Raw genomic sequence first — 20,331 nt, 5'->3', positions numbered from 1 at the left:
CAGAGGCATTTTTTAAAAATGTGAGGAGAAATTATGAATTGTGGATGAGTAATCATTTAGGTGCCCAGGTAAACTAGTGAATAGCTGCAAAGTACAATTTAAAAAGGCTAACATTATCTCAAGAGGGCTTGAATATGAAGAGTAGGAGCTATATTACAGTTGTAAAGAGCTCAGGTTAGACCTCACTCAGTTCTGCACGTTGAACTGACCTTGAGAGAACAGAGTGCAGATTCACCAGGTGACACCAGAGTTAAAAGGTGCTAAATTATGAAGACAAATTAAATTGAACTAGGTGCATATTCCCTTAATTAGAAGTTTGAGGTTATCTAATTGACATGTTTGAAATGATAAAAGAGTTTAATACAGCAGTTAGGAATGATTTACTTTGATTGTGATTATTTGTGCTGTAACACTAGGGGGAGCACTTCCTGCAGGTGCACAGTTATCGTCTCAGTGTCAGTGGGTGCAAACTAACGGATCCGTGAGCCATGAGCACAAATCCCAAAATGGCCTCAAAATGTCACACAGGGCCAAAAATGGGGTTTGCACCAGTGAGATTTACGACCGCGATGTTTGTTTCCAGGCCCTCCCCGATGATGTGATCAGGTTCATGCTCAGGAAGGGCAAGATTCTGATGTGAATGAATTTGAATACATTTCAATATCCTTAGTGAGGTTATAATTGAATCTCCCCACCCAGCAGTGTGAGGTCACTCGGGTGTGAATTACCACTACTTCTTAAAAATGGAAGCCAGGCACCATGGCCTCCAAGAGGGAGAAAGAAAGAAGCTGAGTACCCCTCTCCATCTTGTATCAGGGTGTACAAGGGGACAGAATCTGCTGGCATGCTATAAAAGGAAGGGGTAGTTCAAGGGTGTTGAGTGAGGGATTGGGGAGGGGGGTATTGGTAGAGGTGGGTGGTCAGGGTCCTTTGCCGGGATAGGGTCACAGCTGATATGTGTTGTCCTGGAGCCTTCAGCCTGTCTATCTTAAGAACCCTTCACAGTCCTGAATGAATGCAAAGGCTTTTTTTAAAACAGCTGCTCACTGCACTGAATGATTCTTCTGCCTGTGTGGCAAAGAACTGAGAATGAGAGATTAGTTTATAGCTGTTAGTGATATGTGGGTATGGGCCATCTGTGAGAGCAGGGCTCATGAATGCCGTTTAAGCGAGTGATGAGCTGAAAGGACTGGTTGATGAGACCCCAAAGAAAATGTAAGTTAGGCACCATGGTGTTGAAGCTCTCAGCAATGTCCCTCTGTGTCTGAAGCACGCTCATGAGTCTCTCAGCAATGCCCCTCTATGTCTATCGACATCATAGTAGACACAACAATGGTCCCCAGTGACTGAGACACGCCTTGGAGTTTGCCAGTTAAGGCTCTGACATTGTGTCCCAGGCTTTCCACTGTGGTTGTCATCATTGCAGTGTTGGCCTGCGTGCCACACAATTCCAGCAACATCCCCTGTGACTGAAGGCTTTGGGAGTTCTCCATTCGGCTTTGCAGTCACAGTAATGTCATTGACAACACTCCTGGTATTCCCAGCTCTGCCTCTGCGTCTCTAGCAGCTGAGAGACAAACTCATCCAGAGACACAGCAACTAGTAGGGGCTCAGCTGGGTCCTGGGATCCAGTAGACCTCTGACTACCTGATCCCTGGGATATTCCTGTCTCCACCTGAAGTGGATTGGAAGCAATGTGGTGCTCACCAGAAAGTGACCCAGAAGCCTGTCTGCTAAGCTCACCCACTGAGGAGATTGTCTCTGGTCATACGCAGGCCAACCTTGGTCTCAGTGCAGACCCATTCCTCAAAGGGTGTAAGGATCCTCAAAGCAAGGATACCACCATCCGTCTTCTCTCTCTTACACTTGTTATGTGATATCTTCTTCTGCAGGGATACAAAAAGGGATATTGTGCTCTGCACGCCTGGCGGGTTGGAAGTTGAGGGCAACTGACATAAGTGGGCACTGTGCTCCGACAGGAAGAGGTTCAGATAAGGAGTGCCAGGTTGGCATTGAGGATGATACTGAGAGGTTGGGTGCTGGAAACCAGCAAGGTGGCGGTGGCATGTGGGTTCAAGGTGAAATACCAGGAGTGATGGAAGGGTCAAATGTCAAAGGGAAACAGGGATACTTACCCTTGCAGGTTGTAGGGGGCATTCATCTTTTTCCAACATTGAACCCTGTCGCCTTTATCATGCTTCTGGCGCTGACCAATGCTTCCACTGCCTCCCAGGCACAATTCGTCAGTTTGCTGTGATGCCTCCTTCCATCTCGAGGGTAGATTGTTTCCCACTTCTCCTCCACCACATCCAGTAGTCTAGAGTGGGCCCCATCCAAGAATCTGGGAGCTGCTTTTCTGGCTGCCTTCCTCCTGGCTCGAATGAGAGTGAGTGTTGTGGAGTTGTTTAAATGCAACACCCCTTGATTGCAATGCTGAAAAGACCCCAGGTGGGCGACGAAAGTGCTTTGTGCCTCAGGCATGGTATTTTTCACATGAGAAAAAAATGTTTTCAAAGTGCCTAAAGATTGCTTTCCAGATTGCGCTGCCAGCGTTGACAGGAATTGCACTGATTTTCATGCAATAAATGAGACTTTGCCATTTTTTCAGACTCTTGGTTCCTGGGATGCCAGGTCCGTAATATGAGAGAGACTAAGTCGGTTATGATTACATTCAGTGGAGCTTAGAAGAGTGAGAGGGGGTCTCATAGGAACTTATAAAATTCTGACACGGTAGATTCAGGAAGAATGTTCCCAATTGCGGGGGAGTCCAGAACTCGGGGTCATAATTTGAGGATAAGGAGTAAGCCTTTTAAAACTGAGGTGAGGAGAAACTTCTTTACCCAGAGGATGGTGAATGTGTGGAATTCACTACCACCGAATATTGTCACGGCCAAAATATTGTCTGATTTCAAGAAGAAATTAGATACAGCTCCTGGGGCTAAAGCGATCAAGGGATATGGGACGAAGGAGGGATCAGGATATTGAATTTAATGATCAGCCATGATCAAAATGAATGATGGAGCAAGCTTGAAGGGCCAAATGGCCTAGTCCTGCTTCTAGTTCTATGTTTGTTTCTACGTGTCAAGAATTTCAGTTGCAACTGGCAACATTAAAACAACAAGTTAGCTTGGCACAGACTAACCATTGCTACGCCTGTGCAGTTCTTAACCAATTGCAAGTTCTTATATTTAGTCCATCCAACAGTTCCCAATTGTTCCCTCTGTAAAACACATTTTTGATAATCTGATAAATGATAACAATATATAATCAAGAAATTTTATAAATTATGTTCTCAACTTCCAATATGGAGAATTGATTGTAACATTTACCATAAGGAAATTAATTTTTTAAATTAATTACCAAACATGGGACTTAAAATGATGACCCTGAGACAAGTCACATTGTATACTGAGTAAACAACTCAGGTTGTGTAGAAATTCTGTGCACAAACCCTTAACACACTGGATCTAGCCCAAGAAGGTAGTATTTACAAAAATTCTCATTGAGGTTGCGAACCCATCTCAGATTGGGATCGGGTACAATTCATTGCTGACAAATTATGTTGCTCCAAACATGATAGTGAAATGCTAGAGTGTAATTTCCATATAATGACACTTGCTGGTATTTACTGGCAGCATACACACATATAAGAATTGATTTTTAACATTAAGGTTCCCATGGAAAGTGATTACATTACAGGTCCCAATGCATGGTCTTTGATAGATCCAAACTCCTGCTGCATCATAAGCAGTTGTACATCAGCCGGCAGTCACTGTGTGGACCAAAGGGGTCAGGGAAGGCACAGAGGGTGTTGCTGCAGGGTTGGTGATTACTGACATGGAGGCCCTGAGATGGCCACAGGATTTTGGTGGAGTTGGAAAGACTCCGTGGCCATTTTAAAGTGGCAGGATCTGGATGCAGATGTCCTGCCCGCGTTTTTGACAATCCAACTTTTGCTAGTAGGGGAAAGGAGGGAAATCCAAGCTCAGCCAAGCCATGTGAACTCGGGGCTGAGATCAAACACACTCCATCTTGGCAGTTGCAAGGGTCTAGCCCCAGTGTGGGAGTTGGCAGGGTAAAGGTTTTAAACACAATTAATTGAGGTTTGACGTAATTTCAGAGTGTGCTGTTTGCTTTGGATAGCTATAACTGAAAATAAACATACAACTGTGATAGGTTATTTCATTGCCAGTTTTCCTTTTCTTTGCAAAATCATTTAATGTTTTATTTTACGTGGAACCTATGACAATTAAAAAAAGTCCCACTGTCTCCAATAACATAGGAACGTTTCATGATGAAACACTGACCTTCCTTTTTATCCTCCTGGGCAATCTTCACTTTGGTAACCGTGATGTCTTTGAAGGATGCCAAAAAAAGAACTACATCGCCTTTCTCATTTTTAATTGGCACAACATCAAGTAGGCACCAGAATGAATTACCTGTAAAGATTAATCAGAACATTTACTGTTATGGGCTACTTTCAGTGGCACATTTAAATTTCTACTGCACATAAATTGCAAAGAAGTTGCAAAGGGCAAACAAACATTTACAGAGATTGTGGAAAAGAACACTTTATTTTAGCTAAACTCTAGCTGAAGCACCATTTTGTATGTTTTATGCTTATTAATAACATTAATAATGTAAGAGTATAGAATTGTTTATTCCCCTGACACCTTTACCTCCCTAGGTCTAAGTGACAGAAGGCAGTAGGGTTGGTGGCCAACATCCATTAGAGGATATCTGAGACAATCCATATTAACAACAGAGGAATAATTCTCAATATTTAGTGCCAATAATGCAGTTTTTAGAATGTTTTGTAGTTTGTAGAAAGCCAAATTCACTGATCTTAAGATATTTTTCTTATGGTTACTTGAAGATGCAGGAAACAACTTAATCAGATGATCAACATAAACTCGATGGTAGTCATGATGTGGAGATGCTGTTGTTAGACTGGGGTAAACACAGTAAGATGTTTCACAACACCAGGTTAAAGTCCAACATGTTTATTTGGTAGCAAAAGCCACTAGCTTTCGAAGCGCTGCTCCTTCATCAGGTAAGTGGGAATTCTGTTCACAAACAGGGCATATAAAGACACAAACTCAATTTACAAATTAATGGTTGGAATGTGACAGGTAATCAAGTCATAAAGGTATAGACAGTGTGAGTGGACAGAGGGTTAAACACAGGTTAAAGAGTTGTGTATTGTTTCCAGCCAGGACAGTTAGTGAGATTTTGCAAGCCCAGGCAAGCCGTGGAGGTTACAGGTAGTGTGACATGTAAGGCATGGTACATTGAGGAGACCATGCAGACACTATGACAACGGATGAATGAACACCACTCGACAGTCATCAGGCAAGAGTATTTTCTTCCTGTTGGGGAACACTTCAGCAGTCTTAGGCATTCGGCCTCTGATCTTCGGGTAAGCATTCTGCAAGGCAGTCTTCACAACACATGACAACGCACAGTCGCTGAGCAGAGACTGATAGCCAAGTTCCACACACGTGAGGAGGGCCTCAACCCAGGATCTTGGGTTTATGTCACACTATCTGTAACTCCCACAACTTGCCTGGGCTTGCAAAATCTCACTAACTGTCCTAGCTAGAGACAATATACATCTCTTTAACCTGTATTTAACCCTCTCTCCACTCACATTGTCTGAACCTTTAAGAGTTGATTACCTGAAAAGACTCGCCTTCCAACCATTACTTTGTAAATTGAGTTTGTGAATTTATACGCCCTGTCAGTGAACAGAACTCTCACCTACCTGACAAAGGAGCAGCGCTCTGAAAGCTAGTGGCTTTTGCTCCCAAATAAATCTGTTGGACTTTAACCTGGTGTTATGAGACTTCTTACAACATAAACTCAGATAGAGGTGGTCCATATGAATGACTAGTATACAGGTAAATCTTTGCTTCTAATTTCCATTCTTACCATGTATTTATAATCACTCTTCAGAAATAGCCTCTGATTATCTGCTGCCCAGACATTCCTCAAATAGCAACTTCCAATGGCCTAACTGCCTTAGGCAAGTGCTCCACAATCAATGCCCAGAAAAATATGTCCACTCATCACAAAATAATTTCTCAGAATCATGGCATGGAAGATTAAGATGTGCTGATTAGGTGCATTGGCCATGCTAAATTTTCCCTCAGTGTACCCGAACAGCCACCAACATGAGGCGACTCAGGGATTTTCACAGTAACTTCATTGCAGTGTTAATGTAACCCTACTTGTGACACTAATAAATAAAGTTTTTAAAAATTTTCTCCAAAACTATTGGATATGTGGTCTAACAGCATAATTTTAATTCTATTTGGTCAATCTCCCAAAGACAGATATACGTGAACAGAAGAAAATAGCAATCTCATAGCAGGTTCTGCTATTATCATTTTATCTCACAGTCTGTCTCTTATTGCACAGAATGAAAAAAAAACCTCCTGTGCAGCATTGCAATGCTCCTCATCAAAGTTACAAATGACACCCTGTGACTGTGATTAAAGCACACTCTCTCTCTTCAGCCTGCTTGACCTGTCGACACCCTTCTTCTGGTCACACCATACTTCTCCAGTGCTTCTGTTCTGCCCTCACCTATTTTCACTCTTACCTATTCACCCAAAGCCAGAGAATCTAATGCAGTGACTTCACTTTGCTTCCATTCATGATGCTGTAGCTTACCAACATTTTACTAAGTGTCAGGCTCAGAAAGAAAACCAGTGTGAGGCTCTCCAGCTTCATAAACCACTTTTCTCTCCAGATCTTGAGCCTCTTACTCAAAAAAAAATGGGTGTGGTTTATGCCATCCCTCAGGTGGATCAGGGCCTCATAGAACTGGCAAGACCCACTCCACTGAAATTGTGTTGCCATCTTCAAAGGGCACCCCAATCAGAACAAAAAAAGATTTCCTCTCTTTTCCCCTCCCCCACAATCATCACCAATATTCACAATCCCTCCCCACCACACCTCCCACCCCCAGCGACAATTGCCATCAACATTCCCATCCCTACTCAATGCCTGTCCCCCTACCCCCACCACCATACATAAATGAATCACCACCCCCCATCAGTCTCCCACAAAGGCCCACCCCTGGCAATGCTCCCAGACTGATTGGCATTGCTAGGTTGGCCAGGGGGCTGTGACCAGGAATGCCCCTCTCTCCCGTGGGGCTATACTTACCTCTGCACCCCTGGAGGGATCCTCTTGACTGTCTCTCACTTGGCAAACCTGTTCTGAACTTGACACAACCTCACGCTGGTGAGGTATGAGTATTTAGTGATAGGGGATCATGTGGGGGGAGGACCCATTAATAATATTTAAATACATTAAAATCTATTTAAATGAGGCTCACACCCATGTGACATCGACAGCGAGAGGGTGTGAAAAATTAGGAACGTGATCTTTCTGGAGGGAATTGTCTTTTCCAATTCCTTTAGGATTTTGTGCCCGTGCTGGCGATCCCATACACGGAGAGTGCAGCCCCAAAATTGTCCCCCCCCCCCATTCAGTGGGAATGGATTTGGGAGCAGTTTGAGGAACAGCAAATAATCACACTTCAGCAAAAGAACAACAAGTATCACAAGAAAATTCCATCTCATCTCAGATTTATTTGCTTCTGTTTTGTGTTCCTACATTCTTCCAATTTTACACTGATTTCCTCCGATTAGCTATTCTCCTCTGAAGGACACAGCTCAGCAGGAAGCAGCCTTCTGCTAAATGTGTGTTCTTGATGTGTGAATCTGCACAGTTGCACAAGCAAGCTTATTTTAACCTGAAGAGACTTGAGAGCTCCTGCTCACTCAGCCTTTCCAACACACTCAGATCAGTAACAAATTTGCATTTATGTAACACATTAAATACCAACAAATGTCCGCACTTGCTTAACAAGAATGATGTCAATACGGACAGTTTCAACATCGAACCACAGAAGGGGATTGCAAAACAGGTGAGCGAAGGCTCGGTCAAAGACTTCAGATTTAAGCAGAACTTGAAGCAAGGGAAGTAGAGAGATAGAAAAATTCAGGGAGGAAATTTCAGAGCTTAGGGCCCAGGGAACTGAAAGCACATCATTGGAAAGGTGATCAAATCTGAGGGGGCACAACAGGACAACATTGGAGGAAATCTCAAAGGCTGGTGGGGCTGGAGGAAGTTACAGAGAAAGGAAGGAGTGAGGCCTTGGAGGGCTTTGCAACCAATTATGAGGATATTAAAACTGAGGCATCCTGGGGTCAACAGTCTGTATAGGTGAACAAGCACAAAGGTGATGGGTGAAAGGTAATTGGTACAACTATAATAGGAAGGATGGGATACGCGTAGGATTGTTCTTTTAAAGAAGCCCTCCAAGAAAGTCTTTGTCTATGGACATTGTTAAGAAACAAACCTCAACTTTTCAGTGATCATTAATGTAATTCAAAGTGCTTTCTATCTCAATGAATTAGAGAGAGGCAATGGCCTCATGATGTTATCCTCGACTAATAACCTAGAAACTAAGTTAATGTGTTCTGGGGACCTTAAATCTAATCCTGTCATGGCAGATGGTGAAATTTGAATTCAGCAAAAAATATCTGAAATCATTGTTGATTATTCCAAAAAACTCATCTGGTTCACTAATATCCTTTAGGGAAGGAAATCTGCTGTCCTTACCTGGTCTGGCCCACATGTGATTCCAGAGCACAGCAATGTGATTGACTCTCAACTGCCCTAGGGCAACTAGGCACAAGCAATAAGTGCTGGCCAGCCAGCGACATCCATGCCCCATGATTGAATTTAAAAATTAACACTCAAATTTAAAAATGTTGGAGTTCACATCTGAAACATACAATATTCTAGAAATTTCCTTGACTCCTCTCCAAATCCATCAATGGAAGTACAGCAGTAACATTGTTTTCGAACCATTCTAAAAACTCCCAACCTATAAAACTCCCTATTCATGCTGGGGAACATGCAGATTAACATCAGCCAGTATCTATCCAAAAAGGTACTGCTCAGCATCAGCCTTTCTCTTTTTTTTAACATGTGGCAGTTGTCCTTTGACATCCTGATTTCGCATATGAATCTAAATATTGAGTGTTGCACTAGGAGTAATGATGAAACAGTAATCAAATTAGCTCTGTGAATTAAACATAAATGATGTTCATGGACAAGCAACCTTGTTGTAAGCTACAATATAAAGTCACCACTTGTACAGAAGGACATAAGTCCCTCTGAATCTAGCCTGATTGCATCAATGCTGTCTTCCTCAACATTGGAGCAGCCATAAAGACGTCTAATTATTTTTAAATACTTGCTGGTTTAGTAATTTGTTTGTTTTTGTGTAGTGAACAAAATGCAGATCAGAGGGTAGACACATGGAAAGTTTGTGTAATAGAGGATAAATGAAAAGTTGAAATTATAAAGTTGGAACTGTTAACAATGAGGGAGCAGACTTAGAATCATAGAATCCCTACAGTGCAGAAGAAGGCCATTTGGCCCATCAAGTCTGTACTGACAATAATCCCACCTCAGTCCTAACCCCACAACCCCACATATTTCCCCAGCTAATCCCTCCATCCCGGGACACTAAAGGACAATTTAGCATAATCAATGCACCTCACTAGCACATCTTTGGACTGAGAGAGGAAACTGGAGCACCCAGAGGAAACCCACATAGACATGGAGAGTATGTGCAAACTCCAGACAGACAATGACCCAAGCCAGGAATTGAACCCTAGTCCCTGGCGCTGTGAGACAGCAGCGCTAATCACTGTACCACAGTGATTTGATAAGCTAAATGGCCTAGTCTTGTCCCAGTGCTCTGCTGTGGGACAAACAGCACATACACAGTTATTTTGCTCTCACTACTTTTTGGCTGCGGCAGTCTGGAATGTGGCACTATGATGGTCAATTTAAGTCTAACTGATAATTTAGAAATTTCCCAACATTTTCATACAAATTGACATAAGCCCCCATCATTGGATCATTGGAATATATAAATGACGGATAGGCTGAGGGAGTCCTGAACCATTGTTCTACGTGGGAACTCGTGGCAAGATTCAACTTCCATTGCTCCCCAGGATTCTCCATGAAAGTAGTCCAACTCTGAGCTTCAGTTCTACAGTAATTACTCGAGTGTTAGCCAGATTAAAACTTAGTCTAACTTCTGGATTACTTTCGAACTGATCCCCAGTCACTCACACTGACTCCCTGATTAGCCGTCTGACTCAGCTCGACTATACCTTTGACCACCTGATAATCTCTGACTAAACCCTGGCCATCTGATTACAACCTGACCATCCAACTATCCCTAACCAGCCAACTAACCTAACCAGCCAACTAACTGCTCATCGCCCAACTAACTCCTAACCACCCGACTAACCCCTAACCACTCAACTAATCCCGAACCATCCAACTAACCCCCAACCACCCAACAAACCCCCAACTACCCAACTAACCCTGACCACCCAAATAAAAGCTCACCATTCAACTAACCTCTTGCTCAGCCATCAATGGTAAAGTGATTGAAATTGGAGATTTTCACAATTGGAAGAGTACTGATTTTGCAGAGGGTTGTAGGACTGGAGAAGATTACTAAGATAGTGAGAGTAAAGCTATGGAGGGATTTGGAAAACAAAGGTGAGAATTTTAAGTACAAAATTTATAACTCTTCAAAACTCAAAATAACTGATCAACTGGAACTTCCAACAGAAAATGCAATTTTTTCTCTGTTCGATGCTAGATTTCTCTGGACCATATTTTATCATTTTGATTCTAAGTGCTGGGCAGACTTGAATCTGGTAGTGTTTCAGATCTGACTTTTAGACCCGTTCTCAGGCACCCTCATACGCACTCTGCCTGCAAAAATATCAATAACTCCTAATTGTGCTGCAGATACCTGTGGGCGGGGCTTAACATGCCCGAAACCCTGCAGCTCCAATCAGTGCCTCCAACTGCAGGAAAAAAAGACAGAATGCCTCTCCCCTGCCACATCCCTCCCGGGCAGGATAATGCCCCCACAGACATTGTACCCCCCCCCCATAACATTACTGACCCCCTATCCCCTCACCTCCTCCCGCCACCCAGACCAATTGCGGGCCCCTCCGTCCCTTCCCCCCCACTAATCTCAGGCAAAGTGGCAGCATCCCCCCCTTTCCCTCACTGATCTCAGGCAGAGTGGCAGTGGACCCCCTCCCCTCACGGATCTCTCACAGAGTGGAAGCGGACCCCCCTCCTTCCTCCCCCACCGATCTCAAGCACGCAGCTGTTGGATGCTCAACACTCACCTAACTGGTGACTTTTGTGGAGCATGTCTGTTTTGCGCCTGATTCTGGGTGGGCGAATGCAGTGGTAAAGGGGGAAGTGCTGATAAGTTTGGGCTTGCATCCCATTAAGATAATTTAAATGCATGCAAATACATTTAAATGGCTGTCGTGCCCATTTTGGGTGTGGTCCCGATCACAGGCCTTTTCAGGCCTTGGTAAAGGAGAACCAGTGCGGAGGTGGGCGTGGATCGCGCTACTCGCCTCACACCTGACTTTACCAAGTTTTTGTGCCCAAAAACGGGCACAATTTGATGGTAAAATTGGGCCCTCTCTCAGGGATGTGCCAAATAAAATTGCAAAATTATAAAGATATTCAGGATATCTAATCTGTACATACAATCCCTGTGTGTTCGCAATTACCCACGCTCATTTAATCAGTATGAGAAGCTATGCACTATTTTAAATTAAACGCCGATAACCTAACCATTACATGGTGATCTGTCTATCTGCTAAGTACCCTTGAAGATATTAGCTAGTTAATGTATACAAGCACAATAGATTGTACTCCACATGATCATCAAAGAACAGACAGGCTTTTAATCAAGAGTATTGTTATACTATAGAGACTCATGTCATCATGATACCATGTAGAGAATAGGAAGCCAGCTTAGGTCCCGGCTATTCTAACAACTCCTGAAAAATAATTATCCCCTGGCCAACATGAGTAAATCATTTTACCTGGTCATTATCTTATTGTTGCTTGTGGGAACTTGCAGTGCACAAATTGACTGCTGTGTTTTTGATATTCCGACAATGGTTACATTTCAAAATACTTCATTGTCTGTTAAGCAATTGGGGACATCCTACGGTTGTGATCGGCACGATATAAATGGAGGTCTGTATTTCTTTCAACTTCCAGTATGTTTTTCTGAGTACGCTTTTGTATGGAGGGTTCAATGGTGTCCAAATGCTGGGCAATTCTAATGTTAGAAGATAGTTGATTGTGTAGCCAACCGGCAACGAAAGGACCAAACATTAGGATTAAAATATTCTCTGCTCATGTTTGGGAGCTTTATAAACTCAGCTCTGCTGAAGTTGAATCAAGGAAATGAACTCACACCTTTTGCCTTCAGGTGGCTGAGTGTTCATATTGCAACATGAAGAGTAACTGCATCAGTGCAAAATCAAAGCTGCTTTGCACCAATGATCAGTGAATGTGAAATCCAGCTGGGAATAGTCAGTAATTGCCAGAATCCAAATTTGTACAATAACGTAAAACATCCCAGATACAGCTGGAGAGGGCTCCTCATAGGTCATTGCTAAGTGGACAATCAGCCTGGAATGTTTTGAACAGTTTGCATCTGCTTTGAGTGGGCACTTCTCTATTAATTAAATGATTCGGGCTATTTCTCTTTGCTTTGTTTATAGGGAGATGTTATCCACTTATGATTCTGACCTTCAGTTTTCAGCAGCATTTGATTAGATACATAACCATTATGACACTTGTGTGAGAAATAATTGACCCATAGTTTTCAAAGTATTTCTGTATAGGAAACAAAATATCTCTGTTTTTTTGCTATACAGCCATCTGACATCACTTTGCCTTTCTAAAATCAAGGTTGTCCAGTTCCTCTGCCTTTTCCTGTTCCTCTTTCCTCCTACTTCCTCCGCCAACCCAGCCTCCAGCTTCTGCACTCTGCAACTCTACCATCCACCCATCATCTATATGATTCCTTCATGAAGTCAGCCACCTAACTCTGCCAATGTGATCCATGCTCATTGAAAATATCTACCTCTCCTTCAAACATTATTCCCAACTCTTCTCAAATCATTACCAATTCCATGCTAATTAAGGAAACCTACTCTTCCTCACAACATAGAATCCCCACATTGCACAAGAAGGCCATTTGGCCCATCAAGCCCACATCAACAACAGCCCCACCCAGGCCTTATCCCCATCACCCCAAGTATTTAATTAGTTAATCCCCCTGACACTAACAGGCAATTTAGCATGGCCAATCCACCTAACCTACACATCTTTGGACTGTGAGAGGAAACTGGTGCACCTGCTGGAAACTATGTAGACGCAGGGAGAACATGCAAATTCCACACAGTCCCCTGAGGCTGGAATTGAACCTGGGTCCCCGGTGCTGTGAAGAGGCAGTGCTAACCACTATGCCACCGTGCCGCTCTTGCTGTGCTACTATACTGCCCTTTCTATCTTTCAGCATGATTTTTCTTAAATATTCCCTGAATTCATCATTACAAACCAAATCCATGCTAATCCGTACCACATTCTTTGTTCAATTCCATTGAAATCTGATGTCAAATCCAAAGTATCAGAACAGTTTAAAGTCATTAATAGCTTCTTATGTTGCCTTTCCTTGTCTTCTTCAACTTTTCTATTACCCTTCATGAGTTCCTCTTCCTCCAATGTGCACGCAGTGTCAGTATATGAGATAGAGCTGTGAGTGTGTGATCAAGTGATGTTCCTTATCATCACTGTCTTGTTGCTCTTCCATTTGTTGCACTTCCACCGCTGCCTGACCAGGTAGCAGTGCTTGGCTATAAGGTAGGCATAAAAGTTGGGAGGCAGTAAAAGGTATACACTTACAACTTTAGTTGTTGTAAATCAGAAGAGATTGTGGAATGAGGGGAAAGTGGGATGTGAGAAGGAGGATTAAAAGGTCACCTTCATCCTCCATTGCTTAAGAATTACTACTAGCCACAATCTCAGCAACTGACACTCCTTATACACCTATGAATGTGTGTGGCCAAATTCCCCTCCAATTCGATTTTCAAGTTTGCTGACGACACCACCATAGTGGGTTGGATCTCAAATAATGATGAGACGGAATACAGTAATGAGATAGAGAATCTGGTGAACTGGTGCAGCGACAATAATCTCTCCCACAGTGTCAACAAAATGATGGAGATTGTCATTGACTTCAGGAAGCATAAAGGAGAACATGCTCCAGTCTACATCAAAGGGGATGAAGTAGAAAGTGTTGGGGGCTTCAAGATTTTAGGTGTCCAAATCACCAACAATCTGTCCTATCCCCCCCAAGCCCACATTATAGTTAAGAACGCCCATCAATGTCTCTACTTTCTCAGAAGACTAAGGACATTTGACGTCAGCTACAACTCTCACCAGCTTTTACAGATGCACCATAGAAAACTTTCTTTCTGGTTGTATGGCTCCTGTTCTGCCCAAGACTGCAAGGAACTACAAAAGGTCATGACTGTAGCCCATCCATCATGCAAACCAGCCTCCCATCGATTGACTCTGCCTACGCTTCCTGCTGCCTTGGCAAAGCAGCCAGCATAATTAAGGACCCCATGCACCCCAGACATCCTTTCTTCCACTTTCTTCCGTTGGAAAAAGATACAAAAGTCTGAGGTCATGTACCAACCGACTCAAGAACAGCTTCTTCCCTGCTGCTGTCAGACTTTTGAATGGACTTACCTTGCATTAAGTTGATTTTTCTCTACACCCTAGCTATGACAGTAACACTGCATTCTGCACTCTCTCGTTTCCTTCTCTATGAACGGTATGTTTTGTCTATATAGTGCACAAGAAATAATACTTTTCACTGTATGTTAATACATGTGACAATAATAAATCAAATCAAAACAAACTCCAGTGATGGTGAGCACTGTCTCCTCCATGAGGGGAAGGACGTTCAAGCACACCTGTACTCTATTGGTTTGCATGAGCTGCGTCTGGTGAGAGCTTCCTCATCCAGATCCTCAGGCTTGATCCTTGATATTGACTTCCATGGTTCACTGGCCCCACTGCCTTCCGAGAGTTCGTCTGGAGGGCCTCCTGATTCCAAGGTCTTCAGTGTAGGGTCAGAAAATCTTACAGTCTCTGTTATGCTTTGGTTTTCTAATGTTATTCCCAGGACAGAATCAGTTATAGAATGACCTCCATCACATACTCCAGCTAGAATGCATTTTACCTTTGAAAGAGGTGAAGCTTGACTTTAAGTCATGCAGACTACTTTAACTGGTGCTGGCCTTTCATGACTTTGGGCCTGCTGTTGAGGAGCCACGTAGCCACTCAGCAACATGGTTCATGTCGACTGCAATTATGTAAATTAGCAGACAGGATGAAGTTAGCATGCTGCCTGCAACAGGAGCAACAGTGTGGGCTAATCCTGTATTGTGGTCCTGCATCCATTTTCTGAAAAAAATTGTCCCCCACCCATACTTCATGTCTCTGAGCCATCCTATTCATCACTAATGAACATGAACACTGGGTGCACGGATCGGACCTGCTCAACCTAGAGTCTAGTTGACCATCATCTGTTTCTAGACAGATCTCTTGTATGGTAGTTTTTTTAAAAGTTTATTTATTACATTTACATTTTGCATGTATTTATTATCACAAGTAGGCTTACATTAACACTGCAATGAAGTTACAGTGAAAATCCCTGAGTTGCCACACTCCGGCACCTGTTCGGGTACATGGAGGGAACATTCAGCAGGGCCAATGCACCTAACCAGCACCTTTCATGGACTGTGGAAGGAAACTGGAGCACTCAGAGGAAACCCACACAGACACCGGGAGAACATGCCAACTCTGCAGGTACCAAAATCAAATGCAGGTACCTGGCGCTGTGAGCCAGCAGTGCTAACCACTATCACACCGTGCCACCCCAGGGTAGGAATTCCACAATTGCCTATGGATGCTTTTAGCTGCCTGTGAAGATTAGACAATCACACTTTACTGTGTAAGTTATCAGAGGTGAAAATGGAAGCTATTTTGTTCAGCCCCTGCCAACATTTATCTATCTTAGAGGACAACTCGGTAGACCACTCTGATTACTCAGGTTCATTCTAATGATATGCAGCAATCTGTAATCTTTTCAACAGTGAGTTAAGCTTTCCAGCATTCTGCAGTCAGTTGCCAAGACTACCTTCTTCCACTTCTAACCATTGCCCACTTACAATTGTACTTCACTGCTTTGATCATTGAAGCCCTTTCCTTTACATGAGCAGCACGATACAACTGACAGTTATGGTAATTGTTCTTTCCAAACTCAAACTCCCATTCTGGTTCTCTATAACTGTATGTCACTATTTCAAGCAATTAATACAATACTGTTTAAATCCTAATTACCAATGCAATTAATTGACAATCTGTAGATGCCAATTATAGTTAAATTATCACATGGCATCAACTCTCTTCATCACATTTAATCTCGTTAAGGACAAATTAGCTCATCAACCAAGACTATAGAAAATCACAGGGGAACTTCTTTATGGATTTCACTGGAGTGAAGGAAATAGATAACTAACTACTCATTATTCTCAAAAGTTCTTGTTATACTGGAGATTACCTCCAAGACATAACGTTATTGGATTCAATGTAAAAATCAAAAACAATAAGGAGCAGCGAAAGAAAGATAGTTGACCCAAAGAAAACAAACTTAAAGAGAAGATAAAAAGGAAACTACCCAGATTCATTGAAAAGCAGAATTGTTGGATATGACAGCACACAAACAAAAATATATTCAACAGACAATAATGACCGGACTTTTACCAAAAATAAACAAAAGCACTTAGGAAAATGTTTAAATTCCTTCAATGAGTGGAAAAATTAAAAATGTTTTAAAGTATCCATATAATCGACATCAAATAGTAAAGGCATGTAATCAGAACAGTGTAAATATATACACACATGAATATGCAATAGTTTGCCACACAAAATTTCTATTCAGTAATTTCTTTTTCAGCATTTGTCAATCTAGAAATGTACTAACTATCATTGGAAAACTTAGAGCATTGTTAACAGTGAATTAAATCATTGCATCACAGTGAGGTGGAGAAAGTAATTTCTCTCAGATAGCTGTTTATTCTCTTTACGCACGAATATGAAATTCTCAGATATAAAGATTCATTTTGAAAAGTGACTGTACTAATAACTTACTAAAATGTCAGAATTGAAGGAGTACAGAGACCTCAGAGGGTTGAAAAAAATTGCAGATACATAAGGACAAAACCTTGGGGGATTTAAAAACAAGGGTGAGAATTTTAAAATTGAGATGGCTTGGGTTGCCATTTCTGTGCAGTCAATGCCTTCCTATACCTGTGGAAATCTAACCAGTGAGGTGAGCCTGAGTATTTACTCATTCTAGCTATTGTCATCACAGGGAAAGGTTAAAATCCATCTGTCACCTTTGGCATTTACAAGCAACAGGCTGAGATCCTTGAAGTATCTCCAGGATCACACTGGAAAGATTCGAAGACAAAAAAATTCATTGTGTGATATCCCTCACTGTCGCTTAGAATGCATTGCCAGCAGGCCAGCAGGTAGAGTTCTTCCTGTAGGAGATGCCTATCAACACCTGGTGTGACAACCTCACATCTACAAAAGCACTTCTCTTGCAAGAGCCATCAGTGGAACACGTGGAACATCAAGGTGCCCAAGCAGAATTGAAGTCAGTGGGAATCAGAAAATAAACTCTGATTGACATCATAGTTAGCAACATAAATTAAGTGGCACAATTGTAAATGGATGCGTACAAATATATTCAAAGAGGCAGGGCAAATTGAGAAGGCTATTGAAAATCATATGGGAGCTTTGGCTTTATTAGTAGAGGCAGAGCATAAAATCAAGGAAGTTATTATAAACATTGATAAAAGCCTGGTTAAATCTCAGCTGGAATACTGTGGTCAATTCTAGACACCAGAGTCTAAGAAACTTGTCAAGGCCTTAGAGAGAGTACAGAAGGAATTCATTAGAAGGGGATCATGGTCTCCAAGGATAAGGAGCTTCAGTTATGTGGAGAGACTGGAGAAGCTGAAGCAATTCTCTTTAGGGAAGAGAAGGCTAAGAGGAGACTTGTTGGAGTTATTTAAAATCATGAAGGGTTTTAATAGAATGAATGAGGAACAATTGCTTCCAGTAGTAGGACAATCAGTTAGCAGTGGGCACTGATTTAAGTTGATTAGTAAAAGAATTAGAAGTAACATGAGGTAAAATAAATATAGTGAATTTTGATCTGGAATGCACTACATTAAAGGATGGTGGAAGTAGATTCAATAGTAATATTCAAAAAGGAATTGAATAAAGACTTGGTTGCAGGGAAAGAGCAGGGGAGTGGGACTGATTTTCCAGCCTTACTCACCCCAAAACTGAAAATTCCCACCCGGGGTCAATAGACCTTTCTATGGTCTGCCCCTCACTCACTCCAATTGGCGTGGCGGGAGGGGTGATAAAATTCCAGCCAATAGGTGCACCAAAGATCCAGAACAGGCACATTGGGCTGTACAGTCTTTCTCTATATCAGTCTATACTTCTGTGTCAGTGCACCAGATTTATTCTTGGGCTTTATAAATAAGAAAAGCTTTAATTGTGTTAATTGGCTCTTGTAAACAACAAATAGAATCTTAAATGAACTGCATTAATTTAGTGAATTGACAGTCCAGTGACAAACTCAACCCTCACAACCCTGATATTTCTATGTTTGAGTGCTCATGCTCCTTCATATTATTCATTCCATAAATAACCTTTTCCTTTTTTAAACAAAATGCAACTGCAGACATAGAACCTTTATATAAACTTGTTAACAGCACAGAGAAATGAAAGTAGGTCAAAACACTTCAGACCACTGTCACCATTACAATCTGAAAGCAGGCTGATAGTCTATGAAGCCCTTTTGTTTCAGCATCTGAAAAGTGTTTTGTAGGTTAAAATTTTTGAGTGTGCTATGTTTGGTATCACAGTTTAAAGGTTACTTATTAGGGTCACAAGTAGGCTTACATTAATACGCAATGAAGTTACTGCAAAAATTTCCTAGTCACCACACTCTGGCGCCTGTTCGGGTACACAGAGGGAGAATTTAGCAAGGCCAATGCACCTAACCAGCACATCTTTCAGACTGAGGAAGGAAACCGGAGCACCCGAAGCAAACCCACGTTGACACGGGGCAAGGAAAACATACAGACTCCTCGCAAACAGTGAACCGAGCTGGGAATTGAACCCGGGTCCCTGGCGCTGTGAGGCAGCAGTGCTAACCACTGTGCCACCATGCCACCCCGAGCTAATGTGCTATTAACCAGTTTTGTGCCACTGATTAAAACCCCAGTTTCATCCAAATACATTCCACAGTTCATCATGCATTTAACTGATGTTTAACTAGCAAATTCACCAAACTGAAGGCAGCCAGTGATTTTTGTGCCTTTATTTCATATTCTGATGATGTGCCACTGCTACAGGGAAGGAAATTATCTTGTTGTTCACAAAATCTCAGTATTTATTCTGTTTTGTGTTTTATATCACTGACTTAAGTTCCAAAGTATAGGCTATAAAACCAATTAAGGACATCCTGAAGTTGTGAAAAGCACTATATAATTCTGTCTTGTATGGAAGTTCTTTGATTTAGAAAACAGGTCAAATGTATTATCATTATAACATAATCAGTGGAAGTCTAATTCCTCTGAGCTTTAAACTAATGGCTGGAATTCTCCAGCTGTTCGTGGATCTTCTATTCCTGCTGACAGTGTACCCCTGCCATGGGTTTCCCAGTGGTGTGGGCTACAGTCAATGGAAATCCCATGGACAGTAGCGGGGCTGAAGATGCCACCACCAGCGAACAACGTGCCACCTGCTGCCATGAGAAGCACTCTACAGGGAGATCAGAGAATTCCTTCCATTTCTCATTTTACACAAATGTGTAGACACTTACTGGGGTAGTATTCCCTTCCCCAACTCTTCTAAATTCCTTAAGCTGATTTAGTGTATATTTATGTAGGCACTGATATTAGCAATTCAAGGGTTATATTCACTGGAGTTTAGAAGAGCAAGAGGGGATCTCATAGAAACTTATAAAATTCTAACAGGGTTAGACAGAATAGGTTCAGAAAGAATGTTGCCAATGGTGGGAGAGTCCAGAACCAAGGGTCATAGTTTGAAGATACGGGATAAATCTTTTAGAATTGAGGTGAAGAGACATTTCTTCATCCAGAGGGTGGTGAATGTATGGAAATCGCTACCACGGAATGTAGTTGATGTCAAAATGTTGTCTGATTTCAAGAAGAAATTAGAAATAGCTCTTGGGGCTAAAGGGATCAAGAGATATGGGAGGAGTGG

At 42.2% G+C, this 20,331-nt stretch overlaps 1 protein-coding gene across 1 annotated transcript in view; it reads right to left on the bottom strand.

The window, feature by feature from the left end:
- Window positions 1–20,331, bottom strand: part of kcnh8 (potassium voltage-gated channel, subfamily H (eag-related), member 8) — a 347,288-nt gene that overhangs the window by 187,695 nt on the left and 139,262 nt on the right. The window contains exon 3 of the mRNA XM_080209769.1: window positions 4,308–4,439. Coding sequence (XP_080065895.1) covers window positions 4,308–4,439 — 132 coding nt within the window. The remainder of the gene's footprint in view (window positions 1–4,307; window positions 4,440–20,331) is intronic.

Source organism: Carcharhinus amblyrhynchos, chromosome 2 (genome assembly GCF_965287045.1).
Source record: "Carcharhinus amblyrhynchos chromosome 2, sCarAmb.v2.hapA, whole genome shotgun sequence".
Taxonomy (NCBI): Eukaryota; Metazoa; Chordata; class Chondrichthyes; order Carcharhiniformes; family Carcharhinidae; genus Carcharhinus; species Carcharhinus amblyrhynchos.
The sequence above is the reverse complement of the archived record's forward strand: the minus strand, read 5'-3'. Positions and strand labels throughout refer to the sequence as shown.